Below are 15,887 nucleotides of genomic sequence, written 5' to 3' on the forward strand. Positions count from 1 at the left end.
AGTGGTAGTACTAGTAGCATCAGTAGTAGTATTAGCAGCAGTAGCAGTAGCAGTGGTATTATCAGTAGTAGAGGCAGCAGTAGAAGTGGTAGTACTAGTAGCATCAGTAGTAGTATTAGCAGCAGTAGAAGTGGTAGTACTAGTAGCATCAGTAGTAGTATTAGCAGCAGTAGCAGTGGTAGTATTAGCAGCAGTAGCAGTGGTAGTATTAGCAGCAGTAGAAGTGGTAGTACTAGTAGCATCAGTAGTAGTAGCAGTAGCAGTAGTAGTATTAGCAGTAGTAGTATTAGCAGCAGTAGCAGTAGTAGTATTAGCAGCAGTAGCAGTAGTAGTATTAGCAGCAGTAGAAGTGGTAGTACTAGCAGCATCAGTAGTAGTATTAGCAGCAGTGGTAGTATTAGCAGCAGTAGAAGTGGTAGTACTAGTAGCATCAGTAGTAGTACTAGTAGCATCAGTAGTAGTATTAGTAGCAGTAGTAGTATTAGTAGCAGTAGTAGTATTAGCAGCAGTAGCAGTAGTAGTATTAGCAGCAGTAGCAGTAGTAGTATTAGCAGCAGTAGCAGTAGTAGTATTAGCAGCAGTAGCAGTAGTAGTATTAGCAGCAGTAGCAGTAGTAGTATTAGCAGCAGTAGCAGTATTAGCAGCAGTAGTAGTATTAGCAGCAGTAACAGTAGTAGTATTAGCAGCAGTAGCAGTAGTAGTATTAGCAGCAGTAGCAGTGGTAGTATTAGCAGCAGTAGCAGTGGTAGTATTAGTAGCATCAGTAGTAGTATTAGCAGCAGTAGCAGTAGTAGTATTAGCAGCAGTAGTAGTATTAGTAGCAGTAGTAGTATTAGCAGCAGTAGCAGTAGTAGTATTAGCAGCAGTAGTAGTATTAGTAGCAGTAGTAGTATTAGCAGCAGTAGAAGTGGTAGTACTAGTAGCAGTAGAAGTGGTAGTACTAGTAGCATCTGTAGTAGTATTAGCAGCAGTAGCAGTAGTAGTATTAGTAGCAGTCGTAGTATTAGCAGCAGTAGCAGTCGTAGTATTAGCAGCAGTAGCAGTATTAGCAGCAGTAGTAGTATTAGCAGCAGTAGTAGTATTAGCAGCAGTAGTAGTATTAGCAGCAGTAGTAGTATTAGCAGCAGTAGTAGTATTAGCAGCAGTAGTAGTATTAGCAGCAGTAGTAGTATTAGCAGCAGTAGTAGTATTAGCAGCAGTAGTAGTATTAGCAGCAGTAGTAGTATTAGCAGCAGTAGTAGTATTAGCAGCAGTAGCAGTAGTAGTATTAGCAGCAGTAGCAGTAGTAGTATTAGCAGCAGTAGTATTAGCAGCAGTAGCAGTAGTAGTATTAGCAGCAGTAGTAGTATTAGTAGCAGTAGTAGTAGCAGTAGTAGTATTAGCAGCAGTAGTAGTGTTAGCAGCAGTAGCAGTAGTAGTGTTAGCAGCAGTAGCAGTATTAGTATTAGCAGCAGTAGTAGTATTAGCAGCAGTAGTAGTATTAGCAGCAGTAGTAGTATTAGCAGCAGTATTAGCAGCAGTAGTAGTATTAGCAGCAGTAGCAGTATTAGCAGCAGTAGCAGTAGTAGTATTAGCAGCAGTAGTAGTATTAGCAGCAGTAGCAGTAGTAGTATTAGCAGCAGTAGCAGTAGTAGTATTAGCAGCAGTAGTAGTATTAGCAGCAGTAGTAGTACTAGCAGCAGCAGTAGTATTAGCAGCAGTAGTAGTATTAGCAGCAGTAGTAGTATTAGCAGCAGTAGTAGTATTAGCAGCAGTAGTAGTATTAGCAGCAGTAGCAGTAGTAGTATTAGCAGCAGTAGTAGTATTAGCAGCAGTAGTAGTACTAGCAGCAGTAGTAGTATTAGCAGCAGTAGTAGTATTAGCAGCAGTAGTAGTATTAGCAGCAGTAGTAGTATTAGCAGCAGTAGCAGTAGTAGTACTAGCAGCAGTAGCAGTAGTAGTACTAGCAGCAGTAGCAGTAGTAGTACTAGCAGCAGTAGCAGTAGTAGTACTAGCAGCAGTAGCAGTAGTAGTAGCAGTAGCAGTAGTAGTATTAGCAGCAGTAGTAGTAGTAGCAGCAGTAGTAGTATTAGCAGCAGTAGCAGTATTAGCAGCAGTAGCAGTAGTAGTAGCAGCAGTAGTAGTATTAGCAGCAGTAGCAGTAGTACTACTAGCAGCAGTAGCAGGCCCTAAGCTTTGGATTTCACATGACTGGGCAGGGGCGAAGCCATGGATGGGCCTGGGAGGGCATGGGCCCACCCACTGAGGAGCCAGGCCCAGCCAATCAGAATGAGTTTCTCTACAAAAGGTTTTTATTGTAGACAGAAATACTCCTCGGCACCCCCTCAGACGATACCACAGGTGAAGAAGCCAGATGTGGAGGACCTGGGCTGGCGTTGTTACATTTGCTCTATGGTTTTAAGGCCGATTGGACATTCTGTAAAACAAATTTGGAGGCGATTTATGGTTGAGAAATTAACATTCAATTCTCTGGCAACAACTCTGGTTGACATTCCTGCAGTGAGCATGCCAATTGCACACTCCCTCAAACTGCACATTTTAGAGTGGTATTTTATTGTCCCCAGCGCAAGGTGCACCTGTGTAATGATCATGCTGTTTAATCAGCTTGTTGATATGCCACAGCTGTCAGGTGGATGGGTTATCTTGGTGAAGGAGAAATGCTCACTAACAGGATGTCAACACATTTCGCATATGGAACCTTTCTGGGATCTTTTATTTCATCTCATGAAACCAACACTTTTCATTTTGCGTTTATACATATTTTTTCAGTGTATTTTAAATGCTATACTGATATTAAATGTAGCAATTACATGACAAGGTAAAAACATTTCCACCACTTTCATTGACAATAATTACATTTTGCCCATATTCTTGATAAATAATGTTATTAAACTCACTGGATTGAGACCACATCATCAACCATAATGGCGCTGCTAATAGCGCTATATTAAAAACACTGTTATTGAAGATAGATTGTTAAGAGATTAAATTATTAAAATGTAAATTCATTATAATTTCCACACACTTTCTACCTGGTTTAAGTCGTTTAACTTCAGGCCGGATTATTCCTATTTATTTAATTCAGACACCATTCGCAACCTGCCGACCCACCCATCGCTGCAGTGGACCATCAACCTGCAGCATTTCAGACCTATTCCAAATAATTAAACCCCCCTTTCTGACCACCAGACTTCTAACCAGCGTCCTAAATGGCAACCTGTTCCCTATATAGTGCACTATAATTTAGTATATAGGGTGTCATTTGGTATGCACATCACATATTATTATTATTATGAATGGGAGTAAGGGGTGGTTTTATCTGATTGTTGTGTACGTTTTGTGGCCTCTGATTCAGCGAGTTTCCGAACTGCCGTTCCCTTTCCAAGAAGGACCGACATGGGAAACCCATGATGATGTCAAAGCGGATCAAACCGGGATTCCGCTCCGGTCCCCAGCGCGCTCTGCTCTGTTGCTCTACAGCAATACTAAGGCAAATAGAAAATGCGGCAGGTGCCATTTTCACACGCATGGGTGTAGAAGTGGAGTACTAATAGTTGAGGAAATATGGACGGGGTTAATTTAGGTGTTTCATCCACAATACAGTACAAGCAAACGCAGCATATTTCCTTGTCATAGCGAGGTCTCCCCTCTGCTGCTTAATTCTCTGCTCTCCTACTGATGGGGCTCTGACAGTACAGACGGACCCAACGCGACCGCGACACAACCATCCCTCCTAAAACGGAATATGCGTAAACGCACGGCACATTTTGGGGAGAGACGCCGCACAGTCACAGCAAGCGACTAATGAGACAATAGCCTATTTCTCACCATCAACCTAAAATACATATCGTGCTTCGTGGTCGGTCTGGAACGTTCCGGGGTTTCCTTTTCGAGAGCGTTCGTCCCCCCGGTGTGATATTTGACAGGTCTCTTTGTTGGGTGGAGTCAAGTCCGGAATTCTCGATATCGGAATCATCACTGGCATCATTTCAGGTGGGTGAAACAAACCGCGTTCTTTACGCTGTTTTCATGGTTATACTCCTACACGCGTTACGACATGTTCAAATATTGCATGTGAATTTTGAAATGTTAATGATGAGATATGACTGGGGTTATCGCTTATTGGCCTTAAAGTATTATAGAATCATTGAAGGCTAAGGAAGGGCGAGTGGCTGTTACTTTCTGGCGGAACATAACCCATATTACCATGTTGATAACCATTTTCAGCGCCCCAGCTGCACGGTTAGATATATCGAATGAGTCCCATAAATAAGCCCTATAATTAAACCTATGTTTAGTGTTTATAGTGTCCGGATATAAATGTGTGTGGGGTTATCAAACCGTAGATGATGGCCGGGTCTGTAACAACGTTATCGGTTACCACCGGGTTGGGCGCACCCACAATGGAAAATAATTACATTCAATCACCTAGTAGCCTAGTCTCTCTCTCGTACCCAACCCCGGCCGCGGCAATACTGGGCCGTGAAGGCCCTCTAAAAAAAGACCTATACATTATACTGAATAGACAGAAGGCTCCACCTCAAAATATCTGGCCTTTATTTCCAAATTTGAATAGAGAAAAGAGTCCACTAAGAAGGTATATGGAGCAGCGGGGGCTCGGTGAGGGTGAGCTGAATGTACTGTAATGGTAGGATGGGCTGTTTCCCAGTCATGAGGGTGAGCTGAATGTACTGTAATGGTAGGATGGGCTGTTTCCCAGTCATGAGGGTGAGCTGAATGTACTGTAATGGTAGGATGGGCTGTTTCCCAGTCATGAGGGTGAGCTGAATGTACTGTAATGGTAGGATGGGCTGTTTCCCAGTCATGAGGGTGAGCTGAATGTACTGTAATGGTAGGATGGGCTGTTTCCCAGTCATGAGGGTGAGCTGAATGTACTGTAATGGTAGGATGGGCTGTTTCCCAGTCATGAGGGTGAGCTGAATGTACTGTAATGGTAGGATGGGCTGTTTCCCAGTCATGAGGGTGAGCTGAATGTACTGTAATGGTAGGATGGGCTGTTTCCCAGTCATGAGGGTGAGCTGAATGTACTGTAATGGTAGGATGGGCTGTTTCCCAGTCATGAGGGTGAAGAACAGGTCTGTAATGGTAGGATGGGCTGTTTCCCAGTCATGAGGGTGAGCTGAATGTACTGTAATGGTAGGATGGGCTGTTTCCCAGTCATGAGGGTGAGCTGAATGTACTGTAATGGTAGGATGGGCTGTTTCCCAGTCATGAGGGTGAAGAACAGGTCTGTAATGGTAGGATGGGCTGTTTCCCAGTCATGAGGGTGAGCTGAATGTACTGTAATGGTAGGATGGGCTGTTTCCCAGTCATGAGGGTGAGCTGAATGTACTGTAATGGTAGGATGGGCTGTTTCCCAGTCATGAGGGTGAGCTGAATGTCCTGTAATGGTAGGATGGGCTGTTTCCCAGTCATGATGTCCTGTAATGGTGAGCTGAATGTCCTGTAATGGTAGGATGGGCTGTTTCCCAGTCATGAGGGTGAGCTGAATGTCCTGTAATGGTAGGATGGGCTGTTTCCCAGTCATGAGGGTGAGCTGAATGTCCCAGTCTGTAATGGTAGGATGGGCTGTTTCCCAGTCATGAGGGTGAGCTGAATGTCCTGTAATGGTAGGATGGGCTGTTTCCCAGTCATGAGGGTGAGCTGAATGTCCTGTAATGGTAGGATGGGCTGTTTCCCAGTCATGAGGGTGAGCTGAATGTACTGTAATGGTAGGATGGGCTGTTTCCCAGTCATGAGGGTGAGCTGAATGTACTGTAATGGTAGGATGGGCTGTTTCCCAGTCATGAGGGTGAGCTGAATGTACTGTAATGGTAGGATGGGCTGTTTCCCAGTCATGAGGGTGAGCTGAATGTACTGTAATGGTAGGATGGGCTGTTTCCCAGTCATGAGGGTGAGCTGAATGTACTGTAATGGTAGGATGGGCTGTTTCCCAGTCATGAGGGTGAGCTGAATGTACTGTAATGGTAGGATGGGCTGTTTCCCAGTCATGAGGGTGAAGAACAGGTCTGTAATGGTAGGATGGGCTGTTTCCCAGTCATGAGGGTGAGCTGAATGTACTGTAATGGTAGGATGGGCTGTTTCCCAGTCATGAGGGTGAGCTGAATGTACTGTAATGGTAGGATGGGCTGTTTCCCAGTCATGAGGGTGAAGAACAGGTCTGTAATGGTAGGATGGGCTGTTTCCCAGTCATGAGGGTGAGCTGAATGTACTGTAATGGTAGGATGGGCTGTTTCCAGTCAGTCATGAGGATGGGCTGGTGAGCTGTAATGGTAGGATGGGCTGTTTCCCAGAATGTCCCAGTCATGACTGTAATGGTAGGATGGGCTGTTTCCCAGTCATGAGGGTGAGCTGAATGTCCTGTAATGGTAGGATGGGCTGTTTCCCAGTCATGAGGGTGAGCTGAATGTCCTGTAATGGTAGGATGGGCTGTTTCCCAGTCATGAGGGTGAGCTGAATGTCCTGTAATGGTAGGATGGGCTGTTTCCCAGTCATGAGGGTGAGCTGAATGTCCTGTAATGGTAGGATGGGCTGTTTCCCAGTCATGAGGGTGAGCTGAATGTCCTGTAATGGTAGGATGGGCTGTTTCCCAGTCATGAGGGTGAGCTGAATGTACTGTAATGGTAGGATGGGCTGTTTCCCAGTCATGAGGGTGAGCTGAATGTCCTGTAATGGTAGGATGGGCTGTTTCCCAGTCATGAGGGTGAGCTGAATGTCGTAATGGTAGGATGGGCTGTTTCCCAGTCATGAGGGTGAGTCATGGTAGGATGGAGGGTGAGCTGAATGTACTGTAATGGTAGGATGGGCTGTTTCCCAGTCATGAGGGTGAGCTGAATGTACTGTAATGGTAGGATGGGCTGTTTCCCAGTCATGAGGGTGAGCTGAATGTTTACTGTAATGGTAGGATGGGCTGTTTCCCAGTCATGAGGGTGAGCTGAATGTACTGTAATGGTAGGATGGGCTGTTTCCCAGTCATGAGGGTGAAGAACAGGTCTGTAATGGTAGGATGGGCTGTTTCCCAGTCATGAGGGTGAGCTGAATGTACTGTAATGGTAGGATGGGCTGTTTCCCAGTCATGAGGGTGAGCTGAATGTACTGTAATGGTAGGATGGGCTGTTTCCCAGTCATGAGGGTGAAGAACAGGTCTGTAATGGTAGGATGGGCTGTTTCCCAGTCATGAGGGTGAGCTGAATGTACTGTAATGGTAGGATGGGCTGTTTCCCAGTCATGAGGGTGTTTCCCAGTCATGAGGGTGAAGCTGAATGTACTGTAATGGTAGGATGGGCTGTTTCCCAGTCATGAGGGTGAGCTGAATGTCCTGTAATGGTAGGATGGGCTGTTTCCCAGTCATGAGGGTGAAGAACAGGTCTGTAATGGTAGGATGGGCTGTTTCCCAGTCATGAGGGTGAGCTACTGTAATGGTAGGATGGGCTGTTTCCCAGTCATGAGGGTGAGCTGAATGTACTGTAATGGTTTAGGATGAGCTGGCTGGGCTTTCCCAGTCATGAGGGTGAGCTGAATGTACTGTAATGGTAGGATGGGCTGTTTCCCAGTCATGAGGGTGAGCTGAATGTACGGTAATGGTAGGATGGGCTGTTTCCCAGTCATGATGGTGATGAATGGGGCTGTAATGGTAGGATGGGCTGTTTCCCAGTCATGATGGTGATGAACAGGGCTGTAATGGTAGGATGGGCTGTTTCCCAGTCATGAGGGTGAGCTGAATGTACTGTAATGGTAGGATGGGCTGTTTCCCAGTCATGAGGGTGAGCTGAATGTACTGTAATGGTAGGATGGGCTGTTTCCCAGTCATGAGGGTGAGCTGAATGTACTGTAATGGTAGGATGGGCTGTTTCAGTCCAGTCTGTAATGGTAGGATGAGGGTGAGCTGAATGTACTGTAATGGTAGGATGGGCTGTTTCCCAGTCATGAGGGTGAGCTGAATGTAGGACTGTAATGGTAGGATGGGCTGTTTCCCAGTCATGAGGGTGAGCTGAATGTACTGTAATGGTAGGATGGGCTGTTTCCCAGTCATGAGGGTGAGGGTGTAGGAGCTGTTTCCCAGTCAGAATGTCTGTAATGGTAGGATGGGCTGTTTCCCAGTCATGAGGGTGAGCTGAATGTACTGTAATGGTAGGATGGGCTGTTTCCCAGTCATGAGGGTGAGCTGAATGCTGTAATGGTAGGATGGGCTGTTTCCCAGTCATGGTAGGATGGTAGGATGGGCTGTTTCCCAGTCATGAGGGTGAGCTGAATGTACTGTAATGGTAGGATGGGCTGTTTCCCAGTCATGAGGGTGAGCTGAATGTACTGTAATGGTAGGATGGGCTGTTTCCCAGTCATGAGGGTGAGCTGAATGTAGGATGGGCTGTTTCCCAGTAATGGTAGGATGGGCTGTTTCCCAGTCATGAATGGTAGGATGGGCTGTTTCCCAGTCATGAGGGTGGGGCTGTAATGGTAGGATGGGCTGTTTCCCAGTCATGAGGGTGAGCTGAATGTACTGATGGTAGGATGGGCTGTTTCCCAGTCATGAGGGTGAGCTGGCTGTAATGGTAGGATGGGCTGTTTCCCAGTCATGAGCTGAGGTACTGTAATGATGCTGAACTGTAATGGTAGGATGGGCTGTTTCCCAGTCATGAGGGTGGGAATGAGCTGAATGTTTCCCAGTCTGTAATGGTAGGATGGGCTGTTTCCCAGTCATGAGGGTGAGCTGAATGTACTGTAATGGTAGGATGGGCTGTTTCCCAGTCATGAGGGTGAGCTGAATGTACTGTAATGGTAGGATGCTGAATGCTGTAATTTGGGCTGTTTCCCAGTCATGAGGGTGAGCTGAATGTACTGTAATGGTAGGATGGGCTGTTTCCCAGTCATGATGGTGATGGGCTGTTTGAAGCTGAATGTACTGTAATGGTAGGATGGGCTGTTTCCCAGTCATGAGTACTGTAATGGTGATGGGCTGTTTGAATGTGAATGTACTGTAATGGTAGGATGGGCTGTTTTCCCAGTCATGAGGGTGAGCTGAATGTACTGTAATGGTAGGATGGGCTGTTTCCCAGTCATGATGGGTGATGGGCTGTAATGGTAGGATGAACAGGGCTGTAATGGTAGGATGGGCTGTTTCCCAGTCATGAGGGTGAGCTGAAGTCTGTAATGGTAGGATGGGCTGTTTCCCAGTCATGAGGGTGAGCTGAATGTACTGTAATGGTAGGATGGGCTGTTTCCCAGTCATGAGCTGGTGAGGGCTGAATGTACTGTAATGGTGAAGTCATGAGGGTGAGCTGAATGTACTGTAATGGTAGGATGGGCTGTTTCCCAGTCATGAGGGTGAGCTGAATGTACTGTAATGGTAGGATGGGCTGTTTCCCAGTCATGAGGGTGAGCTGAATGTACTGTAATGGTAGGATGGGCTGTTTCCCAGTCATGAGGGTGAAGCTGAACAGGTCTGTAATGGTAGGATGGGCTGTTTCCCAGTCATGAGGGTGAGCTGAATGTACTGTAATGGTAGGATGGGCTGTTTCCCAGTCATGAGGGTGAGCTGAATGTACTGTAATGGTAGGATGGGCTGTTTCCCAGTCATGAGGGTGAGCTGAATGCTGTAATGTAGGATGGGCTGTAGGGTGAGCTGAATGTAGGATGTAATGAGTAGGATGGGCTGTTTCCCAGTCATGAGGGTGAGCTGAATGTACTGTAATGGTAGGATGGGCTGTTTCCCAGTCATGAGGGTGAAGAACAGGTCTGTAATGGTAGGATGGGCTGTTTCCCAGTCATGAGGGTGAGCTGAATGTACTGTAATGGTAGGATGGGCTGTTTCCCAGTCATGAGGGTGAGCTGAATGTACTGTAATGGTAGGATGGGCTGTTTCCCAGTCATGAGGGTGAGCTGAATGTACTGTAATGGTAGGATGGGCTGTTTCCCAGTCATGAGGGTGAGCTGAATGTACTGTAATGGTAGGATGGGCTGTTTCCCAGTCATGAGGGTGAGCTGAATGTACTGTAATGGTAGGATGGGCTGTTTCCCAGTCATGAGGGTGAAGAACAGGTCTGTAATGGTAGGATGGGCTGTTTCCCAGTCATGAGGGTGAGCTGAATGTACTGTAATGGTAGGATGGGCTGTTTCCCAGTCATGAGGGTGAGCTGAATGTACTGTAATGGTAGGATGGGCTGTTTCCCAGTCATGAGGGTGAGCTGAATGTACTGTAATGGTAGGATGGGCTGTTTCCCAGTCATGAGGGTGAGCTGAATGTACTGTAATGGTAGGATGGGCTGTTTCCCAGTCATGAGGGTGAGCTGAATGTACTGTAATGGTAGGATGGGCTGTTTCCCAGTCATGAGGGTGAGCTGAATGTACTGTAATGGTAGGATGGGCTGTTGCCCAGTCATGATGGTGATGAACAGGGCTGTAATGGTAGGATGGGCTGTTTCCCAGTCATGAGGGTGAGCTGAATGTACTGTAATGGTAGGATGGGCTGTTGCCCAGTCATGATGGTGATGAACAGGGCTGTAATGGTAGGATGGGCTGTTTCCCAGTCATGATGGTGATGAACAGGGCTGTAATGGTAGGATGGGCTGTTTCCCAGTCATGAGGGTGAGCTGAATGTACTGTAATGGTAGGATGGGCTGTTTCCCAGTCATGAGGGTGAGCTGAATGTACTGTAATGGTAGGATGGGCTGTTTCCCAGTCATGAGGGTGAGCTGAATGTACTGTAATGGTAGGATGGGCTGTTTCCCAGTCATGAGGGTGAGCTGAATGTACTGTAATGGTAGGATGGGCTGTTTCCCAGTCATGATGGTGATGAATGGGGCTGTAATGGTAGGATGGGCTGTTTCCCAGTCATGAGGGTGAGCTGAATGTACTGTAATGGTAGGATGGGCTTTTTCCCAGTCATGAGGGTGAGCTGAATGTACTGTAATGGTAGGATGGGCTGTTGCCCAGTCATGATGGTGATGAACAGGGCTGTAATGGTAGGATGGGCTGTTTCCCAGTCATGAGGGTGAGCTGAATGTACTGTAATGGTAGGATGGGCTGTTTCCCAGTCATGAGGGTGAGCTGAATGTACTGTAATGGTAGGATGGGCTGTTTCCCAGTCATGAGGGTGAGCTGAATGTACTGTAATGGTAGGATGGGCTGTTTCCCAGTCATGATGGTGAGCTGAATGTACTGAAATGGTAGGATGGGCTGTTTCCCAGTCATGAGGGTGAGCTGAATGTACTGTAATGGTAGGATGGGCTGTTTCCCAGTCATGAGGGTGAGCTGAATGTACTGTAATGGTAGGATGGGCTGTTTCCCAGTCATGAGGGTGAGCTGAATGTACTGTAATGGTAGGATGGGCTGTTTCCCAGTCATGAGGGTGAGCTGAATGTACTGTAATGGTAGGAGGGGCTGTTTCCCAGTCATGAGGGTGAGCTTAATGTACTGTAATGGTAGGATGGGCTGCTCTGAAGGCAGCCCATCTTTCTGATGGTGATGCAGGATTCCCCATTAAGCCAGTATTTTCCAGTGTCTTCCTCACTAAACACTAGCAGCAGAAACATCAATCACTGGGATTGTGAGACTGTGGGAGTGATTTTATTAGTTATTGGATTTACCTTCTGACTAACAATCTTTACTATGCATTTAGGAATAACTCAATGTGGGATGCAGACAGTCAGGCAGACCTGCAGACACTCCTGTTTCCTATCGCTCAGTCAATGATATCACATGATGATATTCCTATCGCTCAGTCAACGTCAATCACATGGTAACATGGCTTGAACAACAGTAGGGGAATACCGGTCTGTCACTAAATACATTTCCAATGTGTACAGCCATAGCAGTTATTTCGGTCTTAAAACAGGCTACGAATGTCAGACCTCTTGGCTCCATGTCTTTTGAGCTTCTTCTACACAACTGAACATGACAAGATATTCAACCGACTCTTAGGATGTTTTATGGTTCTGGCTTCATCAGTCATATTTCTACTCAACCCCAAGATTATAGTCAACACCTTGGCAATGTTCCTCAGGTGGTTTGGTCACACTCCTAATGTGTGATTGGAAGTTGAGTTCAGAATCTAAAATAACGCCTAGGTTTTTTTCACCAGGTGGTTTATCCAAAACACACACACAGGTGGGGGGGGGGGGACACATGCACACGAACGTACATGCCCCCCCCCCCAAGCCTCTTGACCCAACGTCTCTTTGTGCTCCTATCCCAGGTCATCATCATGAAGGACAGTGTGGTCAACAACAGCACAGCCAGCATCTCCCATGCCAGGAAAGCTGTGGAACAACTCAAGATGGAGGCTTGTATGGACAGGATAAAGGTAAGCTAGTTTGGGTTAGAACTTGTACAGCACATTACAGACATGGAAAGCAACACAATGTGCTATGAAAATAAAAACATAAATATTTACTACACAACAAACATAAGAGGATAAAAAAACTAAAGTGACACAAACTGAACAACTAAAAATCAGCCTGAGGAAAAGCTAAGATAAAAATGTGTTTAAAGATCTCTTGTCCACAGTTTCAGGATCTCTGGCAGGCTGGGGGCATAGTAACTAGAGGCTGGGGGCATAATAACTAGAGACTGGGGGCGTAATAACTAGAGACTGGGGGCGTAATAACTAGAGACTGGGGGCGTAATAACTAGAGGCGTAATAACTAGAGGCTGGGGGCGTAATAACTAGAGGCTGGGGGCGTAATAACTAGAGGCTGGGGGCGTAATAACTAGAGGCTGGGGCGTAATAACTAGAGACTGGGGGCATAGTAACTAAAGACTGGGGGCGTAATAACTAAAGACTGGGGGCATAGTAACTAAAGACTGGGGGCATAATAACTAGAGGCTGGGGGCATAGTAACTAAAGACTGGGGGCATAGTAGCTCGAGGCTGGGGGCATAGTAGCTCGAGGCTGGGGGCATAGTAGCTCGAGGCTGGGGGCATAGTAGCTCGAGGCTGGGGGCATAGTAACTAGAGGCTGGGGGCGTAATAACTAGAGACTGGGGGCATAGTAACTAGAGGCTGGGGGCGTAATAACTAGAGGCTGGGGGCGTAATAACTAGAGACTGGGGGCATAGTAACTAGAGAGGCTGGGGGCATAGTAACTAAAGACTGGGGGCATAGTAACTAAAGACTGGGGGCATAGTAACTAAAGACTGGGGGCATAGTAACTAAAGACTGGGGGCATAGTAACTAAAGGCTGGGGGCATGGTAACTAGAGACTGGGGGCATAGTAACTAAAGACCGGGGGCATAGTAACTAGAGACCGGGGGCATAGTAACTAAAGACTGGGGGCATAGTAACTAAAGACTGTGGGCATAGTAACTAAAGACTGGGGGCATAGTAGCTCGAGGCTGGGGGCATAGTAGCTCGAGGCTGGGGGCATAGTAGCTCGAGGCTGGGGGCATAGTAGCTCGAGGCTGGGGGCATAGTAGCTCGAGGCTGGGGGCATAGTAGCTCGAGGCTGGGGGCATAGTAGCTCGAGGCTGGGGGCATAGTAGCTCGAGGCTGGGGGCAGTAGCTCGAGGCTGGGGGCATAGTAGCTCGAGGCTGGGGGCATAGTAGCTCGAGGTTGGGGGCATAGTAGCTCGAGGCTGGGGGCATAGTAGCTCGAGGCTGGGGGCATAGTAGCTCGAGGCTGGGGGCATAGTAGCTCGAGGCTGGGGGCATAGTAGCTCGAGGCTGGGGGCATAGTAGCTCGAGGCTGGGGGCATAGTAGCTCGAGGCTGGGGGCATAGTAGCTCGAGGCTGGGGGCATAGTAGCTCGAGGCTGGGGGCATAGTAGCTCGAGGCTGGGGGCATAGTAACTAAAGACTGGGGGCATAGTAGCTCGAGGCTGGGGGCATAGTAGCTAGAGGCTGGGGGCATAGTAGCTAGAGGCTGGGGGCATAGTAGCTAGAGGCTGGGGGCATAGTAGCTAGAGGCTGGGGGCATGGTAACTAGAGGCTGTCTCTCTATGCCTCATGGTCCTAGGTTTTGGGGTAGTTAAAGGCTGTCTCTCTATGCCTCATGGTCCTAGGTTTTGGGGTAGTTAAAGGCTGTCTCTCTATGCCTCATGGTCCTAGGTTTTGGGGTAGTTAAAGGCTGTCTCTCTATGCCTCATGGTCCTAGGTTTTGGGGTAGTTAAAGGCTGTCTCTCTATGCCTCATGGTCCTAGGTTTTGGGGTAGTTAAAGGCTGTCTCTCTATGCCTCATGGTCCTAGGTTTTGGGGTAGTTAAAAGGCCAGAGGACCTGAGGGACCTACTGGGTACATAACATAAAGCATCTCTGATATGTATTCAGGGTAGTTAAAAGGCCAGAGGATCTGAGGGACCTACTGGGTACATAACATAAAGCATGTCTGATATGTATTTAGGGTAGTTAAAAGGCCAGAGGATCTGAGGGAACTACTGGGTACATAATATAAAGCATCTCTGATATGTATTCAGGGTAGTTAAAAGGCCAGAGGATCTGAGGGAACTACTGGGTACATAATATAAAGCATCTCTGATATGTATTCAGGGTAGTTAAAAGGCTAGAGGATCTGAGGGACCTACTGGGTACATAATATAAAGCATCTCTGATATGTATTCAGGGTAGTTAAAAGGCCAGAGGATCTGAGGGACCTACTGGGTACATAACATACAGCATGTCTGATATGTATTGAGCTGCATAATGGTGGATTGATTTAAAAACCAATAGTGGAATCCTAAAATGAATTCTAACACTCTCAGGCAGCCATTACACCGGTGTAATGTGTCCTCTCCATCTGGTCTTGGTCAGTACCCGTGCTGCAGCATTCTGTAGACCAGACAGGAGAGCATTACAGTAGTCAAGCCTGCTTGTAATAAAAGCATGTATGAGTCTCTCTGTATCAGCCTGAGAGAGAAACGGCTGCATCTTGGCAATGTTCCTCCGGTGGTTTGGTCACAATCCTAATGTGTGATTGGAAATTAAGTTCAGAATCTAAAATAACACCTAGGTTTTCTAACCTGGTGTTTAATCTTTATTGGCCATGAATTAAAATGTGCGTCCAGATTCTCTGTCTGTGCTTTGGCTCCAATAAAAAGTACCTCGGTCTTGTCTTGATTTAGTTGGAGGAAGTTGTGAGCCATCCAGGTGTCTAAATCACTAATACAATCAAATCATTTATCTGTGGAGCTTAAATCCTCTGCTGATTTAGAAATGTAAAGTTGTGCATCGTCTGAGTTGCATTGAAAATCAATTGTGCTTTCTGATAATGCTGCCATGGGGTAACATATATAGAAATATATACTGTGTGTATATATATATGTATATATATTAACTGAACAGAACTGGACCCAAAATCAAACCTTTTGGAACACCACGTGATATGTATTTTCTCTGTGTTATGTTTACCAAGGGTGACACTCTCAACCGGTTAAATAGGTCCCATGTAGAACTGGACCAGAGAGGCTAACCCACCTCTCCAGTCTGTCCAGAAGAACATCATGGTCAACAGTGTTGAATGCAGCCCTAAAATCCAAGAGTACATGGACAGAGAGCTGTTTGACATCTGTGTTGACTCATTGACCACTAACTAAGACTAGGGATCCATTACTAAATCACTAGGGATCCATTACTAAATCACTAGGGATCCATTACTAAATCATTAGGGATCCGTTACTAAATCATTAGGGATCCGTTACTAAATCATTAGGGATCCATTACTAAATCATTAGGGATCCGTTACTAAATCATTAGGGATCCATTACTAAATCATTAGGGATCCATTACTAAATCATTAGGGATCCATTACTAAATCATTAGGGATCCATTACTAAATCATTAGGGATCCATTACTAAATCATTAGGGATCCATTACTAAATCATTAGGGACCCATTACTAAATCATTAGGGATCCATTACTAAATCATTAGAGATCCGTTAC

General features: G+C 46.4%; 1 protein-coding gene across 1 annotated transcript in view; it reads left to right on the forward strand.

Annotated features, from left to right (window-relative positions):
- The first annotated feature begins 3,318 nt into the window (after nt 1-3,318).
- The window catches only part of LOC124048032 (guanine nucleotide-binding protein G(I)/G(S)/G(O) subunit gamma-4), a 54,655-nt gene continuing 42,086 nt past the window's right edge, over nt 3,319-15,887 (forward strand). The window contains exons 1-2 of the mRNA XM_046368399.1: nt 3,319-3,993; nt 12,212-12,319. Of these exons, the coding sequence (XP_046224355.1) occupies nt 12,221-12,319 (99 nt within the window). The 5' untranslated portion in view covers nt 3,319-3,993; nt 12,212-12,220. The remainder of the gene's footprint in view (nt 3,994-12,211; nt 12,320-15,887) is intronic.

The sequence above is a fragment of the Oncorhynchus gorbuscha genome, linkage group LG11 (genome assembly GCF_021184085.1).
Source record: "Oncorhynchus gorbuscha isolate QuinsamMale2020 ecotype Even-year linkage group LG11, OgorEven_v1.0, whole genome shotgun sequence".
Taxonomy (NCBI): Eukaryota; Metazoa; Chordata; class Actinopteri; order Salmoniformes; family Salmonidae; genus Oncorhynchus; species Oncorhynchus gorbuscha.